Below are 18597 nucleotides of genomic sequence, written 5' to 3' on the forward strand. Positions count from 1 at the left end.
TTTTTATTTTCATTATTCACTAAATTTTACTTAGTTTGTAACAAGTATTACACAGTTATTAGGCTAAGCTTACCTTGAAGAAAACTCTGCTGTAAATTGTAATAAGGCATCTCCTTCATTTTCAGCATTTTCTGGCACTTAAAAAAATGAAAAATATAAATTAAATGCAACCTTATGGAAACAGATTTTAATATGCAAACTCACTTGCTTCATAGATTTTTTTATGTTGACAGCTTACTGAAGTGGTTACCAAGAGACCATATAAATTTCATGAAAGACTATTGACTATGAACCTTTGGAAAGACATGAAATTTCCAGACGCTCTCATGAATATATTCAAGCTTTCCAAACAGTAAAATCCTCAGGTCCAGTGTAATGTGATATATCACTTGTTCAGAGTTAACACTCTGGGCTTACTTTAATACATTAAAATGAAAAGACTGGCTTGAAAGGCTTGACCCACTATATTGCTAGTTACTTTTCTTTTCTTTTTCTTTAAAAAAAAAAAAAACTTCCTATACATAATGTTAAAAAGTTTTCCATATTATTACATATATTTGCTGTCAAAAAACTTCTAAGGAATGACACTAATGCAAGCCTAAAGTAAATAGAGTCTACAGAATTGCATATAGGAGGTTACTGACTGATCCTGCTCAATCCTTTTCATAATTCAAGGGCAAATAATCACTGAGAAACTTGTCTAATGTAAATGACTAAAAATATTAATCACAAGACGCTGAAGCTAAAATCTGTAGAATTTTCAAAACAGGAAAGCAGAAATCTACAGGAACATTTGATTAAAGATCGTAATTTCTCTGCATTTAATTATTATCCTTCAACTATAAGCTGAAAACATAAAGTTAAAAAACTTCCTCCATGGGGAGACGCTTCCATAGTTTCAATTATGTTTGCAGTATTTTCATTTGACACATCCATCAGACATGACACTCAAACAATTCTAACATTCCTATCAAAAGATACTTTTCTGTTTCTTATTATGCAGACCCATCATACCTCTCTGCCTTCACTACTGCTGTACAGTCACCAGTTAATTGTAAATTAACTGTCAAATCTTACTCATTGGTGACTTCCTCAAGGCAGATGATGCTACTCCAAACATTTCTCCATCATCAACTCCAAACTCTGTAGCATCTTCAAAGTCATCTCCATCACTGTCACTAACCATATGAACATCAGTGCATTGCTATATAAAAACAAAAACCGAAATCCACCATAAGCCTCTATTACAGACATCATCTTCCGTGAAATACGAAATACACACACATTGAAAAATACTCACACATTTCTATAAAACCACTTGATATACTGCATTTTATACAACGTTATCAGATTGCTTTTTATAAATAAGATCTAATTTTTACCAGAAGTCTGGCTGGCAGAGCAATATTATGTGACAAAATGCATTATTAAATAACTAAGGAACTGGCTCTGTATATACATAGTTGAGCAAATTTTATCCAAAGTTAATGCTATTTTCCATCTAATGGTACTACAGCTGGTTTAACTGCATAAGAAAGAGTGAGAAAAGCCACACAATCTATCAATAATTTTAGACATTCAGATAGAATCTACTTTAGCAATACTTGCATGGTGGGGGACAGTCCTTAGAAAGGCACCCATCTATTGCACTGCAATCTCTGACATACAAATTTAGCACCCATAGTCCTAACTTGGCACACCAGACTACTGCATGTTGAATGACAGGCTGATTTATTTGGCATACCAATATAGAAGAGAAAAATCAACATTTTTGTGCAAGGAGCTAAGGTCCCATCTGTGCCTCCAACTCCCACCGTCAGATCTTTTGGATTTCATGTCCTCTGAAACATAAAACAGCTCAGAAAACCTTGTTTATAACTATTCGATGTTAACTTGCCTCTAAACTGACTTCTTTTCATGAACAACTATTCCAGCTCCACTTGACCTAGGAGTTACGGTGATAGTACACTACAGAAAATTTACAGGAATCTCTGAAGGCGCAACAAAGCGTATTATGGAACATGAGATTTCAGGTCTAACATGCAAGTGACCATGAGAGGAGCAAAGAGCTCCAAACATGCTGGATCTCTCCCTACAACAGCTACACATGAAGAACTCCAAATAAAGAATGTTTTCTGAATGAACGAGTCCACAAGAAAATTCTACAAGGTGGACAAACTCAGATAATTTTGAAAGAATGAAGTAAAGAAGCAATGATACAGTTATGCTGGCAGATCCCAGGAGAAAACAATAACCATCTATTTAACCTGCTAAGTGGTTGTGGTATAGCTCATTGTCTCACCATCCTCTAACTTTTAACAACTATCCAACAGCATATATCCAGACTTGCAACCTGACTGTACCTCACAGCTATGTCTTGCCAACTCAACTGAGCTGAACAGATTGAAACACATCCTTTTTGTGCAGCAAGATAAACCTTATGCTCTAAAGTTCTCTAAATACAATGGTAAGAAAAGTGTGTGGAAAATGGGAAACTGCTTATATTAATTTCATTTTGAGGAAGGACAAAGGCATTGGAAATTTTAACCCAAACTATTAATAGTTAGAAACAACAAAATGAGAGTTTGTACAGTCTGCAAACATCTCTTTCTGCTAATCCTAAAAATATATGTTTCAGCCTTCTATTTAATTTGGAGTCATTTTCAACGCTTAGCAACTTGTGGCTTGCTTACTTTGTTTTTCTTCTTTTTCTTCAATGACTCATTTACCCAGTTCCTTACTTTGTCACAATTACACATTACAGGAATTGTAAACTGATTCTTTTAAGATGCAATTTTAATGACGTGTTTCACAATAGAAGGGACAGTGACCATGGCAAAATGAGCTTTCCCTGCTTCTTCCTAAAGTATTCTTGTTAAAGATTATGTTCTTACCTCCTCTGACTGTTCCCTCGTTTGTACGGGTGAAGATCTTCTTCCAACTGTAAGTCGATGGCAAGGAAAAGTCAGTCCCGATACAGCTAGAGTCATCTACAAACAAAGCAATGATTGTTTATTAAAGCCATAATCTCAATTGAGGATAGTTTTTTTTAAGGGTGCTTTGACATTCAAACTGAAGACTGCACTGCAGAAGACCAAATTAATTATACAAACATAAAGAAAGAAGCCTGGAAAACTAAAATGATTCCTTATGTAAAAATATTCCAAGAAACAACAATGGAGTTTTACAGGTATGTATGCACAGAGTATCAAAACAAACTAAATGGAATTGCAAACTCAAAACTGTCTTGAATTGTTATTATCTCCTAAATAGGTACTGAAGTTTAAACCATTATTTGTACATAACTTTTACATTGGTATATCTTGATGAAGTAAATGTAAGTTTTTCCTTCCTAATCAATAAGCAAATGTCAAAGTGAAGATGACAGGTATTGATACAACTAATCAAAAACAGTTAAGTCATCTTGAAAAAAAAAAATATCTTGAAAGGACAGTTTATAGCCAGACATAAAAGACACAATCACAGTGGCTACTTAAAAAACACATTTCATCTCCATCTTGGTCATTATTAATGTCAAAGGCACATGCCATGTTTCTCACATGAACAAGGACATACACAAACCCAGCAATGCCGGTGAAATTGCAGTCAGCAAAGACAGGATAGATGTTCATTAACCAGTGCCAACAGAAACAGCACTTTTGCCTGTTGCTGTATGCCTAAATCTCAACTTTTTAAAACTAACAAGACAGCAAATGGAAAAAAGCTAGCGTCATTTGAAAGACAAAATTATTAGATGCCTGCAAACACACAACAATAATATTTGAAGATCTGAGCCTACCTTGCATTGAAAAACGTACTAATCGATACAACTAAAAATGAGAATTGTCCACTCTTCTATGATCAGAACCGTCTGTGCCATCCTTCCATTTCAAGCACCCTTCACACACTTCTTTATACAACGTAAGCGTACACCCACCCTACTGCCCTCTTCTGGAAAGCACATCAGTCCTGGTCAAGTGAGGTTGATGACCACAAGTAGAATCTTCAGAAGCACCTAAGCCCTATCTTGATAACATGTGGGCTAAATTTACAATGTGAATAGCTCTTAAATAAAGATAGCCAATTCATTTGGGCAAAGACAAAATATTTGATTCTGTACAATTCTTAGTGACATTGAGAAAGATAGTTCTGGCTGTATGTTTAAAATACTGTTTCTAACGGTTCCTTCAGAAGAAACAGAGAGAGGGCAGAAAAAGATTTTCTAGATCCTATAAAAATGATTACTATTTTTGCAGGGCACAGAATGAGACACATTATGTGTTTCAGAAATACAGCATCCTCCTAATTAGACTGTAAAAACATTAAAGTAAAATAAATTTCAATCATCCTTAACAAAACCCCAAGAATAATCATAAGCCTTAAATTTCATTTACTGCCATAAGCACTGAAAATACCCCATTTATTTTTATACATAATTCAGAATGACTTTATCACTTGTCTGCTAGAACTCACAAAGATTTAATTTGCTGCAGGTTGAAGCAGGCTGATTAAGCAGGCTGGTTACCAAATGAATGTTAACCTGTCTGAACTAGCCTACTGTCACATTCTCATAGCAAGGTTAAACAGAAGTTTAGCTGCATAAAAAGCCTAGCTATCAGCTTAAAGGAAGTGAGTAATAATACTCTGGAGCAACTGACATATTAAAGATGACATACAGGTCAAGACCAATTACCTATGGAACTCCTGTGACAAGAGCGTAAGAACTGTATTCTCTGTAATAATCCACCAGTTTAATTAGTATTTTTGTAAGCTTTTAATAATAAACAAAACTCAACTGTTATAAAACCTGAAACTTTGCCCTGTAGTTACCACAGTATATAAAATACTGGTAAAACTTACACACACGCACACTCACCACAAACAGACTGAAGTTCCCTATCGAACAGCATCAAATACCCTGACAGATGCCTGGAAAGGCTCCCCGATATCTTTTACATACACATTAAAGAAAGAGAGGTAAGATCAAGCAAGCAGTTATTGTGCTGCTTTATCACTTGGCCCAATAGCAGGGTGTTGCAATTCCAATTTGCAACCCTATATTATAGTGTCAAAGTGTCTCTCAAAAATGAGCTAACAGCAGAAGGGGTTCAACATCAGAGCACATTTCAACCTACTCCCCAGACAGCTGCTGGAATGTTGGGTTTTTTGTGCACATTTGTGTGAGAAATCACCCTCCGCTTTGGCTTTTTTTGAGTTTTTTGCATAGGAAAGGATAGGACAAATAGAAGCTCTGCCTTTTGTTTCAAAATAATCTAGCAGCATGAACATTGCTCTAGAATTAAATTATCTTCATTCTGAGATAAAGGAGAGAGTCCTCTCGAGAGAGACACTCTTGCACCAGAAAGTTTAATCTTTATTTTGGAAACCATAAAAACATCAACACTAAGCAAAAGATTACTTTCCAGGCAGCTCAGTCTGGTGCCGTGGATAGCAAACCTCAACTTTTAAAAATATTTTGAATGCAGGCCAATTTACTGATGGGAGCACCCGCTTGAGTGTCTCAGTGGCAAGAACTGTTTAGATGTCAGGCTGCTCTTGGAGAGTTTTTTCTTTCTAAATACTGCATCTGCCTACTCCCAAACAGGGTTGCAGTACATTAGAGATATGAATCGCTGTGTTGCAGCTATCTTCCCATGGGAATGGACAGAATCTTTTTACCAACTCCAAAACTGAAAATGCTGGTTTGTAGCCTGAGTACCTGATTACCCATATTCTCAAATCATGAACCCATCCAATTGTGCAAAAACTCAGAAGCCACTAACTTTTCAGAATATTTTCTTTTTCTGCATGAATATCACCATTATACCAGTACTATAGCTCGAATCGGATGGCTTTCACATGCACAAGAAGACACATTGGAAGACGCATATGCAGGACTCTTGGCACTAATAATGAGCTAGATACAGATTATGAAATAAATAATACACTAAAGCAAAAATAAATAAGGTTAGTCCACTTTTCTAGGCAGTAAATGTACACATGTGCAAATCCCTACACAAAAGGTCTCACAGCTGAAAGGTACATGAGGTGGAAAGTGAAACAGAATCAGAAATAGGCAAAACAACTTGCAAAAAATAACTCAAGATGAGTATTGAAAAGCCAGATCTCTTGTCCAACACTGTGTATAGACTGCTCGTTGTTGTTGAAAGTTTAAGTCATCTCCTATTTGGCTTCCTATAGCTTTTTAAAGAGAGGGACAATAAAATTTGAAGCCTTGAAACATTCCAGGGAGAGTGGCAGCAGGAGAGTCCTTTTAGGAGACAGCAGAGATATTGAACGGATTGCTACTGGTATGCAAAAAGCTAATGGTATGACCTGGACTAAAAGTGCACAAAGGATACTTGAAATATATTTTAACTACTAAAAGAAAGACCGCTACCAAACATTACAATTTAGAGAGAGAAAAAATGAGTCTAATGCACACTTGTGCTTTCCAACACTAAGACACTGAATTTATTTGTAAACATTCAGTGTAAGATGATTTGTATTTCAATTGCCAGCATTAATAATTGGGCGATAAAGTTAAGCAACACCTTTTCTGATCCAAACATGCAGGATTCTTTGCCAAGAACTTTCCAGATCAACCTAGAAATATTTGCCAAATCCAGAGTGAGACCGGGTGCTTTAAACAATAGATTATTATTCCTGCTAGAAAGTATCATTTTTACGTAAAAGCTTCTAGAAATCTCCTTTAGAACAATCTAAAAAATCTATTTTTTTTCAAATATTTCATGATACAAATGTCTGCAGCAGGGAAAGAAATCATTGAGAGCACGTAACTCCAGAATGCTGCCGTTGCATGCTCAGAATAATAGGAAAAATTATGAGTCCATAACCTCACAAGCAATCTTCTAGAAAGAGTTTGTTGGCACAACTTAATTCCCACTCTTGCAGACTTCTGCAACTGCAAAAGAAGGAGCAAACTCAGTCTCTTGTACCAGTCCAGAGTTATTTAATCAAGACACTGAAGATCTGAGAAAGATAAACAGTAGTAGGAACATGAAGGAATGATACCAGCAGAGAACTGCAGCTACAGAACTCTCTCCACTGAGAAATGCTGATACAAAAATTATAAGATCGGTGTACTGCATCAAGAAAGTAGTAATTGGATATGACGAATTGGTCTTCCTCATATTCAGCCACATGCTGATGGAGAAAAACAGCACTTCAAAAGAGCTTCTAATAGCAACCATATCTAATGAGGAAAGTATGAAGGCAAGCTCTAAGAGCTTTCTAATACCTTATAGAATATAGTTGGACATCCAAAGTACCCAGCTGAAAGCAACAACCTGTAAAGAACCGGACCTTCTTCCTCATCCTCAACTATCACAGTCATTTTGGAAACACATATTCTTTGCTCCATGTAAGTACAGATACAAGTCTCTCTAGCAATCCAGTAATCTGAATAAAACACTAAGACAACTCTTCTTGCCACTAAGCTATCTGTATTTAAGTCAGAACACACTTTAGAAAATAAATTGCAGCAGGAAAACATGTAGGTGCTTGAAGCACATCATTTACAGACTTATCCATTAGGCCTGTTACTATCCTCTCAGCGCTTATCGTTGCAAAGTATGGCCTTTCCAGAGGGATGAGATGGAGAATGACCTGCCAAATTGCTGCCACAAGAGTCAACGATCTTTAGTAGAACTGCTTCCATATCAGCTAGCTCTGGAGCAAATCAAACTCCCTACCACGGGCATCAACAGCAGGAAACTTCCCCAGGAACTCCAGAGTTTCACAGGTGCAGTAGGCAAGACAAGCCTGCAAAACATGTCACCTTGCAGAAGAGGAGAAACACAGATATGTAATGGACCTGCTTTGGCATGACTTGAGAGGTTGTGCTGTTCACAGGATACTTGTCATCAAGGGGTCCCTTTTCTCTAAAAGGATGTAGCTCTTTTAACAAGAACCATTGAGAACAAGCAAGCATAAGTGATAATGTTTAAGGAAAGTAGGAATATTGATTTATTTTGTGCTCTTTGTTAAGTATTTGATTGCTACAAGAGTAGTGAGAGTTTTGAGGTTTTGGAGTGTGCGGGAGTTCTGCTTGTTTGGTTTGCTTTAATGTACATTAATGCATCTATCTAAACATACAGGTACTTACCACTGTTCCTGTTAACCAGGGCAAGTTATTAAATGTAGCCCTTCAGCTGTATCACCCGGTAGTTGTCAATTTTAAAAAACAACTTTTGACTGTTTAAAAGACCACTTAAAGTGAAAAACAATTTCATTCACTGTAACAGGGTAACTATCTTTATTGTTTGAGCTATGCAAATGAAGAATCATTTCCAACTCACTGGAGTGGTATTTTGCCATGGCAAAGTATTTTCTTTTCTAATATCATTTTTTGGACATAAACTAGAGATTCTTGATCATTTGCTCTCAGAAATTCGAAGGTCAAACTATAAAGCTTACAAAGCATCCGAAAAAAGATTCACAGAACACTTGATCCATATGCAAACAGGCATTAACTGACAATGGCAAACCTAAACCAGAACAAAAACCTTGCAGTGGACATACCTCCTGGATTTTTAATATAAAGTAAAAAGAGCACAAAAAGCAATGTAATTTCTGTATTACTTGACTGCTATGAATCAGTCAAATTATTCAATTAGCTGTACTTGTAATGCAGAATTATGTTTGGCTGCATATAATCTACTTCACTAGAAAACTAAATGGGGGAAATCTCATAGTGTGATTTCCTCCTGAGGTAAAGGAAAATAACCCATGTTTTCTGCCTTTAATACTCAGAGATAAAGTAAGCAAACAAAATTCTGGTGTACAAAAAAAAGCATGTTTTCCGATACTTGACTCTCCTTCATAAATCTCCTATAAAAAGCAGACCAATTCCCAGTCCTACTCGAGGTCAGCTTGTAGCATATTAGGCAAAAGGAAGTCTTAATAACCCACCCACCAGTTCTAGCATCCTGAAAAACAGTTAGGTAAAATTATAGTTCCAGCTTTCCAGCTGCAGTCACTAGCACAGCTGGATGGAAGAAGCCACAGAAAGAAACCTTCCCAAAGATGTTACTCCATCTATAATTGCGAAGAAGGTACATGCTTTCTAATGCATCCTTTCAGACTCTATAATTTGAACTGGTAGAATTAAAACTTGCATATAGTCAAATGTGAGGGTGGGCAGGTTTAGCATACAAATTGCATAATTTAGCCTTTTGGTTTTTATAATCTAAAGCAGTTAAGGAACACTCAGATTACCTAATGCTAAACCTTTCAGGCTGGCATCTCTAATTTCTGTTTGCTGTAGCCCTCATAATTAGCCCAAGACAACAAGGCGCTCCACCCAGTGCAGTGCCTTTCCCATCTGTCTCTCTGTAATGCAATATCTTTAGAGCACCACACCCAATCAATTCCAGATTTACACTTAATGTTCTGGGTATCGATATTAATTCTGGTGAAAACTGGCAATACCTGTTTTCCCCTTGTTGAGCAAGAGCAAAAATCAAGCCTGCAGAGTATCTGTTTGTGCTGCAGACAAATCTGCTGTTAGCGCACATTGTAATACGGAGTTGTAGCTGGATAAACAACCTCCACAAGTCAGTAATTGCAGTATCTCAGTATCAGTTTGAGAACGTTTTATGCCTTTGCTGTTACCATTGTACAACCAGTGCACTGCTTAAGAAGAGAATATTATCTCCAGAAAAATAGGGCAAAAATATTATTACTCACCCTGTAAAGTCAAATTTTGATAGAGATTATACAAACATCTTGAAACCCAAAAACCTTTCTTTTGCTCTGGAAACAATAGCAGTATGCGAGCAACATTCAGAGTATTATTAATAGTGTTGTAAAGTCATTGTGAGTTTAAAAAAAAAAAAATTAAGAATAGAAGTTCATGCTAAGCTTGAATAGTCTTTGAATCAGAGCTGTTTTAACTAGGCAAATTCTACCACAACTACAAAGTTCTAACCACCCTCGATAATTATTACTGCGGTACACACCAACTCTGAAATCTAACAGACATTTGTGGCCGCTATTTAGTACTTTGGCCATAACTAGCTTGTCAATATTAGCTAGTTGCGGTTTCATGTTAGAAACAAATGTACTAAACAAACATGGAAATGGTATCCCAAAATAATATTTATAAATCAGGAGGTCATCAACTGAACAAAACCTCTTTCTAGAGGCTGCGTATCGGGCTGTAGTACACATGTGGAGATTTATAATATACATATATCACACAAGAAATTCTTAATCAGAAATGAACGCACTGTTGCCTACAGACTGCAACCTAATCCTGGTTCAAATACTCCATGTGACAGCCCTTTCACTGTGCTCAAAATGTGAGTTGCTTAGCTTTTTCATTTACTGGTTTACTCACTGATACATGGCTAATGTATAAAGAAACAAACACGACTGAGTACATTTCATAACACGTCATGCTCAATTATTCAAAATAACCTAAGACAGAACTGCCTGTAGCAAAATACTCAATGACTGGCAGGTGTCTCCACTGTGAAAATTTCACTTCCATATAATTTGATCCTTTTTCTTGTTGGAGTAATTATTATGATGCTTTTTTCCCCCCCATCAAGTAAGAGAAGGGGTAAGGATAGAAGGGTGAGGAAGGAGCTTTATTGAGCATTTCAGTTTTCATCTTAAACTTACTATTCTGTTATTTAACTTTTTGTTATAACGTAAGATAATTCCCTGAGTATGATAACTGTCAATGATGCTACAGATGTCTGTATGTATGCATTTTCTTGAAGCTAGGGAAAAAAATCTGGTCTTTTTTGAAGACTACTATATGAAGTTTGAGAAGGAACATTTCTGTCCTAGTTTTTCTATTATACTCTATATGCATATGGCACTACTAGCTGAGTTTGGATACTAGGCATATTAGGGATCAAACACTTTCATAGCCCAAGTGCATCAAGAGTAGTAAGGTAATAAACAAGACAAAACAATTCATCAGTTTTCTACATCTTGGCTGAATAGTATGGCTCCTGCAAAGGAGCCTTTCCATATCTCCAGGTTCAGTCCATTCTCTATCCATTCAGCCAGGGTAGGTAACATTGTGATAAGCGAGAAATTATCTCGCTGCTTAGTCTACACAAACTTCAGTTTAGATGTCTGCAAGGCACGTTCATCATTGCTAATCCCTTCTTCTTGATGAGCGGATCTCAGAAGAATTCAAACAAGTTCATTTCTCCTAGCCTAACAGGATGTCATCTATCTCTCCTCACTAGACAAATTAAGTTCCCTGTTCAAAAAGATTACCATACTAACTGTGCAGAATGGGAAATTAGAGAGAAATACTTTTTCAGCAGGGCTAGATGAAGGCACAGACCTATGCCTCAGACCTCAGGTCTTTAAGTCAGAATCTCAGGGTGATCTAGGGGATTGCAGACCAGTTCAACGTAACATTACTCCCCAGAAAGACACAGGAACAAACTATAAAACAATCTATTTGAAACGCCTAGAAAAGAAGTTACTCTGCTTACCATTGGAGCAAGACTGGTCAGGCTGCTCCACAGCTGAGGCTGCTGCTCCCAGCTCACTAGCGTTTCCATTTTCCATTTTTCTTTTGTAACCTATCCTTTTTGAGATTAAAGCAGCGAGCAAAACATAAAGCAAAGAATATTTGTGTGGTGAAAGGGAGATAGCAGTTAATGTGGCATATGGGAAAAATCAAAGTGTAAAAGGGAGGGAGGAGAGGTAGAGCACGTGAATGATGGCAGAGGAAGTTTTGCTTCTGCACTTGAAACGTAAAAGTGGGAAGTTTTCCATTATACAAACAGCTGAAGAAAACAGTGGTTTCTAAATGCATCCAGCACAGCCCTTGAATATGAATATTGAAGCAGGGGAAATAAGAGTGTGGGAGCTCTTTGGCAATTTTTTGCGATTCTCCAGAGAATATCAGATGGCTCCATGCTCTTTCCTGGTTGGAGACCCAAACACATAGAAACCAATCCATGCAGGAAGGAGGTGGTGGACTCCCAGGCAGCTCATGCTATTTTTGAGGATACTCAGGGTCTCATCATTTCAAGAAAAATGATGCTATGACATGAGAAATCATTCATATTAGGTTGTTTTTGCCGTGGCTCTAGTTCTCGGTGCTTAACCAAGCATTATTAACAATGTGTGGGCAGCCTGTTGTGCTCAGACAAACCCTCACTAAATTCCTTGGGAACAAATAGGTGCTCAACACTGCCAAACCCATCACTTATCGCTGTATAATTATACATCAAATAACCTATCTTGTTTTCGTGTATAATCTCACAAAGTCAAAGTGATACATGATTTAAGAATTCACACATGTTCATGTTTAAGAATAAAGTTTAAAACTTCAAGGGATTAAAGGTTTTCTGTGAATTAATGTTTAATTTTTGCTTTGCTCTTTTCTCAAAGCTAGCAAGTATCCTTTCATTAGTAACAGACTGTAAAATTACTTCTGTCCATACTGAAATACATCGTATACATAAAACAAGTGTTATCACAGCAACAATGAGCAAGTATCCCATTGTAAAATGAAGGTACATTCCAATATAAAAAAAAAGTCTATCAAATGCATTTTTTAAAATTTACTGAAACAAGGGCTTTTTTTGTAATACGAAATTAACTACGAGACTCAGAGAGATTTACTATACAGAACTGAAGGGCTCTCTTCAGTCTATACTGGTCAACAAGACACTGCTATTCAAGTTTAGTAAATAATTTAAAAAAATAAATCAACCAACCAAAGCTCATCTACTATCACGTAAACCCTTATCCCTCCTTGAACAACAATAAAAAGTGGATGTAATTCTACATTAGCCACTTCATCTTTTGACATCAAATAGCATTAGCTGGGAAAAACAGTCAAGTATGCTCTAGGTTTGTTTGTTTTATTAAACTATTGTACAAATATTAAAATGAACAGAAGAGTTTAAAAAATTTGACAGCCCTTGAAATTAACTTCCTCTGGAAAATAACTTATTTTCATTATGCATCTTCAATTAAAAAAAAAATCTTGACAGGTATTCAACGTTTCATTTTAAACACTAACGGGATGAAAAAAAAATCTCTAGGGTGGAGTGTGTTCAGGTTATAAATCAGCAATGCTTTTTTAACTCCTCACAAAGTGTTGTTGAGATAATTACTGCTGACAGCTTTATTCAAGGTTCATTTCACTTTTTCTACTATTTTTCCCCTGTTAGAAGTTCAGCAGGGCCCATGGGAAGATCCACCCCTCACACCTGTTAGGGTTCTTCATGTTACTGAGGCCAGTTTGGACATGTCACTTCAAATTAGCATTGTGCCAGCGCGCTGTGACAATTACTTATCGCAGGTTTAACTTGAAAAAAAGTTTCTAATCCAGCCACAAGAACAGTGTCAGAGTACGTAATTTAAACCTGTCAACACAGGTTGTAGGAAATTCATTCCAAGGATTTCAGTGATGTTCCCATGGTAGATCTTTGAACTATAATGAAGATTAAAATCACAAAGGAATGCTAGAGTTAGTATACAGAACCCAAACGTTAAAAAAGATCTGAAATGAAAAAAGTGTCTTAAACATTAATAAATTCAAAAAACTTGATAAATTCTTTAGATTAGGATTAAGAGATTTCTTTGCTTAATTCTCCAAAATTGTTCTGCAGTTTATTCCAAAAGGCTGCATATTAAACATACGTATCTTATTCCTTCTGCTGCAGTATAAAGGCACAACCCTGGGAGATCTTTACACAATGTGCTGAAAGCAGCCGCACGGTGAAGATGCTCTGGAATCAACTTGTGGATAAACAGCACACAGCGTGCGAGGAGGGAGGCTGGAGAAGAGTCCATGGCACAGTGAGCAGGCCACTTGTGTCTTTCAAGACAGACACCAGATGAGGGATGCTGGAGCCACAGCAACAACCATGGTAAAGCAAGCTTCACAAAACACTACCGAGAGTTTCTGTACAAGCTTGAGAAAAAGTTGTGCCCAGTCCTCTGGGAACACCCAGCTCTGGTATGCTGGTTGAACACACATGCCAACTTTTGCTACGGTTGCCGTTAATCACCAGTGGTATTACTGTGAATCTATCACTCTCGTTTGCTAGCTGAATGAAAGAGAAAATGATCCCTGGTTTTGATTAGTTCTCATTTGATTAAGCCTAGTTAGGCAAGTTAGGAATTAAAGCAGAAGGATATTGTAGTACTTAATGTTGCTTCAAACCACAAATATATTTAAAGGAAACAAAAGGGAAATAATATTTCCTCGTACAACAGATTCTACTAAGAAAGAGATATACTTCAGAGACTGAAATAAATACCCATGCTCACTTACAGAGCTCATTCTTCTTCTTAGACAAAAACTGTAAATATTAAAAAGGATGAAAAATCTGCCAAGCCATTTGCAGCTATTTGAAACACAGGGTAACAGAATTAAATAAATGCTGAAAGACCTGGAACACAGTTAAGTATAGACCATGAGGCTAATTGTGGATCTTGAGTTAATTACTTTCCACTGATACGTTTTCTCAATGGTCTTTTACATCAGTTTTTCTTTCCTTGGTCTGAACCCCAAGGCAATTCAGCGTGCTAGCCTCCAAACTCTGGGTGATTCATTGTGTACTTCTGCCTTAGGATTTTTAGTTCACGCAGAGAAAGCCAGGCTTTCACATCAAGTTGATGTTAATGTGCACTGACAAAGCAACAGTAAAGGAGCTTCATGTTTGTCACAACGTGCACTTTTTAATTTAGTAATTGCTTTATACTGATATGCAAATAATGACACATTTCCCAAATTTCCAGTTCCTCGGCAAGGCTTTCACTAATTGCTTAGTGTTTAAAACTTATGCATGTAAATTGGTTAAGTGAGCTTATTAATAAGCACACCTGTGTGAATTGATCTATAAAACATATATGCCCGGGAACAGGTCATAACTCACTGTACGTTCCTGAACATCCCAGGAACTGAAAATAAATATTCTCTCACCAAAACAAGATCTACTAAGACTAACAGAGCGTTATTCATAGATAAACTGGGATTCCCAAACCTTTCCCAAGCTAGAGAGAGACTGCCTTTGGGTGACAACAAATACCAGGAGTCAAAGCATTCATCCGTTTCATGTTGCCAAATGAGAGGAGGACCAAGGTAAACAAAAGGTCTATAGGAAAAAGGACGAGAATCCCTCTAGTACCTGAAAACACGGGAGAGCGCCAGCATCCACTCATCCACCAGTTCTCTGAGGACCAGCACACGCTCTGCAGTCTGGTTATGGTATTTTGTGATACTGCTTACTCTTACTTTCGATATTCTAATGGCAACCGTGAAAAATTCAGCTGCACTTAACATGGATTTAGGCTCGTAACAACTGCAAAAGCACTAACAGAGTTAACCTGTCCTCCTATATTTCCTTTCCTCAAAATTCTTCCCAGCATAAGGGCTGAAAAGTAATCAAGGTACTAAAATTGTCCTGTTTCATTTGCTGGCTTCTGTGTTGAAACACAGTGTCTGTTAGGTTTCTGATATTTTCTTTAAGTAACTATGTAATTGCCATAGAGGATGGTATAATAATTGTTTGTTCTAAGTCTGATCACAAATCGCCTACTTTTTGCTATTCAGAAGATACACAAAACCGTTGAACAGATTTTTAAGGTAAGAAACAATTGTAAGTGAAATAATAAGCAACAGTATAAACCGACAACCAATTTGATGCATCCAGATCACATACTGCCCACATATATTCATGGATACATCTCAGGAACTGCTTTGCATTCACAAGGAGTATCAGCCAAATACTTGGCACATTTCTGGTCTATGGTGGGATGCCATTTACTTCACAGCATTGTACCATGCTTTGGATGGCAAACAGAAGAGTGCCTGGATATGTTTCCAGCACTATATAATTCCTTGGCAGAGTTCAAGCAGTTGTGCTAGCAATACTGCTTCGAACAAACGGTTCAAACACTGGTAGGCTTTTTATGCTGCCTCTTCTTCCTGGATATCACTTTTCGAGGAATTGGATTTTTGCAATGTTAGCCTTTTGAAAACACGGTGTTACTGACTTCTAAAAATGAGCTTCTGAAAAGGATGATTGTTTCTTGTTTTCTGTTTCCTTTACCTGGAATACATGAAAAGGCCTTTAACTCTTTACATCAGTAGAATTAAAAGCACTGAGTACACATCCTCCTCAATTAAAGGAAAAAGGTTCAAACCTAGAAATAATAAATCATATTAATACTAAACAATATTTTAGTATTCATAAATGGTGAATTTTTGGGTTGGGGCAGTTACAATTAAGAATGCATTAATTTCATTCATTCACTATGACTACGTATTGAATGTGCTTGTTTAATGTATAATGGTTTCAAGTGTGACAAGCAAAAGATTAAGAACATAAATAACTAAAAAATTAAGCATTTATAAAGGGTCAGAGACCTCTAAGAACAAGACAAGCATGAAGCATTCCCAACATTTTAGACTGGATTTTCTTAGCCATCTTACAAAAGTTACTTTTCTTTGACTTTTATGAAAGGTCAGCATTAAATCTCAGGCCTCCTCTTAGAAATGAGAATATCTGAGTTGCTTAAGTGTTTTATTAAATGTCATAAGGAAAGCCTGCAGTGCTACAAATCAGTCTCAGGTTTATGTTTTGACCACTGTGCAGTAACTACATTTAGAAAAGGAATTCAGTCCAGTGATTGCTATTGAAAACAGAGGTCTTCTCTTGTTTGGTAGAGGAAGTTATCTGTCTAAAACAGATTTATCAACTAACATTTTCTTGGTTCCACATTTTATCAACAGTTGATTGAACTTTAACAAAAAATTCCCAGAGGACCAGATTAGCTCCATTCTAAGCATTTAAAAAGTTATCTATGGACTAATTTAACATTATTTAAATACTACTTTTGTTAAAGGAAGCATTTGAGACTATTATATCAGGCTCTGCACACAACTAGAACAAACCCCAAGTGAAGTTCTAGCAATAGCAAACATTCTCACTCACATATAAAACAACAAAAGTGATGCTGCAATTTTACATAGCTTTCTTCTGCTATAACACAGCGAGCCCACTTATCACACACTTACTTAAAGTGAAACTCTGTTTGCAGAGTCTCAAAACACCTTCAATCTGTTGCAATGGATTTTCATACATCTTCTAGTGAAGCTCTGCTCTGCTTATATAGTGGAGTTTCATTACAAAAGAAACAAGCACCACTGATAATCCTCCAGGAATAATGCAATTACCACTTATCAAACAGGTGTCTGCTGCATTTCAAGGAGATTATCACTTCCTATTCTGCTCTCCGAGAGCACAGAATAAAAGAGAAGCTGCTACTATTAAATGACTAAGGAGAAAAGGAGTCTTTGGTAATAGCTCTTGCTAGCTTCTCTCAGCAGGGCATGAAATACATGTAGTCCTTCTATAACATCTTGGCACCGAAATGAGTATTTTAGTTTCTGCAAGGTGAGTTAGAGCACTTAAATAAGACCACTCCTGTTAACTGAATCTGAAGTATCTCTCTTTCTTCATTGACTACTCCAAGAACCTCAGCACCTACTGCCTTATGCCAAACCATGCCCTTTGTGAGTACTCCTGAAAGAGGAACTCTGCCTGCTCAAGCAAAAATGGTCTGCAGGGCTGCTCCACCAAACACATCGTCATTCAGAGATGTTTCTGTGACAATACAGTGTTTGCTGAGGGTACAAAGGGATCTCTAAGATGAAGCTCCAAAAGTGTAGAGAATGAAAACTTTTTAACAGGATACAGTTGTAGGTTAAACTCTGTCTGAGTGTAATTTGATCAGCAAAGTCAATTTTTTAGCATATTTTCAAACCAGCTTGTCGAGTGGGCGTTATCTCAGGAGTAGATCTCTAAAAATGAGAGCAAAAACACTCTCCTATGAAAGCTGGGATACAGCTTAATGTACACAAGGTGCTATTACTACATGGCAAAATGTATAACTGGTTTGGAGGAAAGCCCATCTGAGCATCAAGCACAGAGGAGTTAAGAGGCTAAACAGCCTACATACTTGCAGAAGGAGGTAAGAGGTTACTTCAGAGTTAGCTAGTAACGTCCAGTGACTGTAACGGCTAGTGATTGTCCATAGCTAGGTGCTTCAGAGAAAGTAAGACACTGGTGGTCCTGCAAAAACTCTCTCCAGTGAAGATTACCACTGCTTTGGTATAAACTGACAGGAAGAAGAGTGGTTCCTGCTGCTGCCTCTGTTGGGACACAAAAACCTCCAATGCAGTCCTTGTGCATGTAGGTAGAGAGGTGGAATGGTGATATATATACACTATACTCCACTAGTACATTGTCTCATGGTGTACTTCAGAGATCTGGACTGCCTTGATCTATCCTGCCGATACTTCTCTCTATACATATGGTCATTTCTATCACATTTTGATTTACAGGTTCTGTCAATATAAAGACAGAAATCGGAAGCAACGTTGAAGCGGTAAATTGAAGTAGCAGTCTCAGTCAGTCCTTGTTTACTAATTTTAAACTCTACTCCTCTTAATGAGTTTTATGAACATGTCATTTTTAATAAAAATAACTATCATGTCTATGAGTTTCAAAGCAGGAACAGCTAAAAACATTGTCTCAATAGAGCAAACAGATTTGTCAATCTCTTGCAAAAGAA

At 37.0% G+C, this 18597-nt stretch overlaps 1 protein-coding gene across 2 annotated transcripts in view; it reads right to left on the bottom strand.

Moving 5' to 3' along the window:
- FAF1 (Fas associated factor 1) overlaps positions 1-18597 on the bottom strand; it is a 175700-nt gene that overhangs the window by 59313 nt on the left and 97790 nt on the right. For both annotated transcript variants that reach the window (XM_009287352.2, XM_009287351.2), the window contains exons 9-11: positions 2895-2990; positions 1078-1204; positions 74-137 (exon numbers count right to left, since the gene is read on the bottom strand). In XM_009287352.2, the coding sequence (XP_009285627.1) occupies positions 74-137; positions 1078-1204; positions 2895-2990 (287 nt within the window). The remainder of the gene's footprint in view (positions 1-73; positions 138-1077; positions 1205-2894; positions 2991-18597) is intronic.

Source organism: Aptenodytes forsteri, unplaced genomic scaffold (assembly GCF_000699145.1).
Source record: "Aptenodytes forsteri isolate BGI_AS27 unplaced genomic scaffold, ASM69914v1 Scaffold119, whole genome shotgun sequence".
NCBI lineage: Eukaryota > Metazoa > Chordata > Aves > Sphenisciformes > Spheniscidae > Aptenodytes > Aptenodytes forsteri.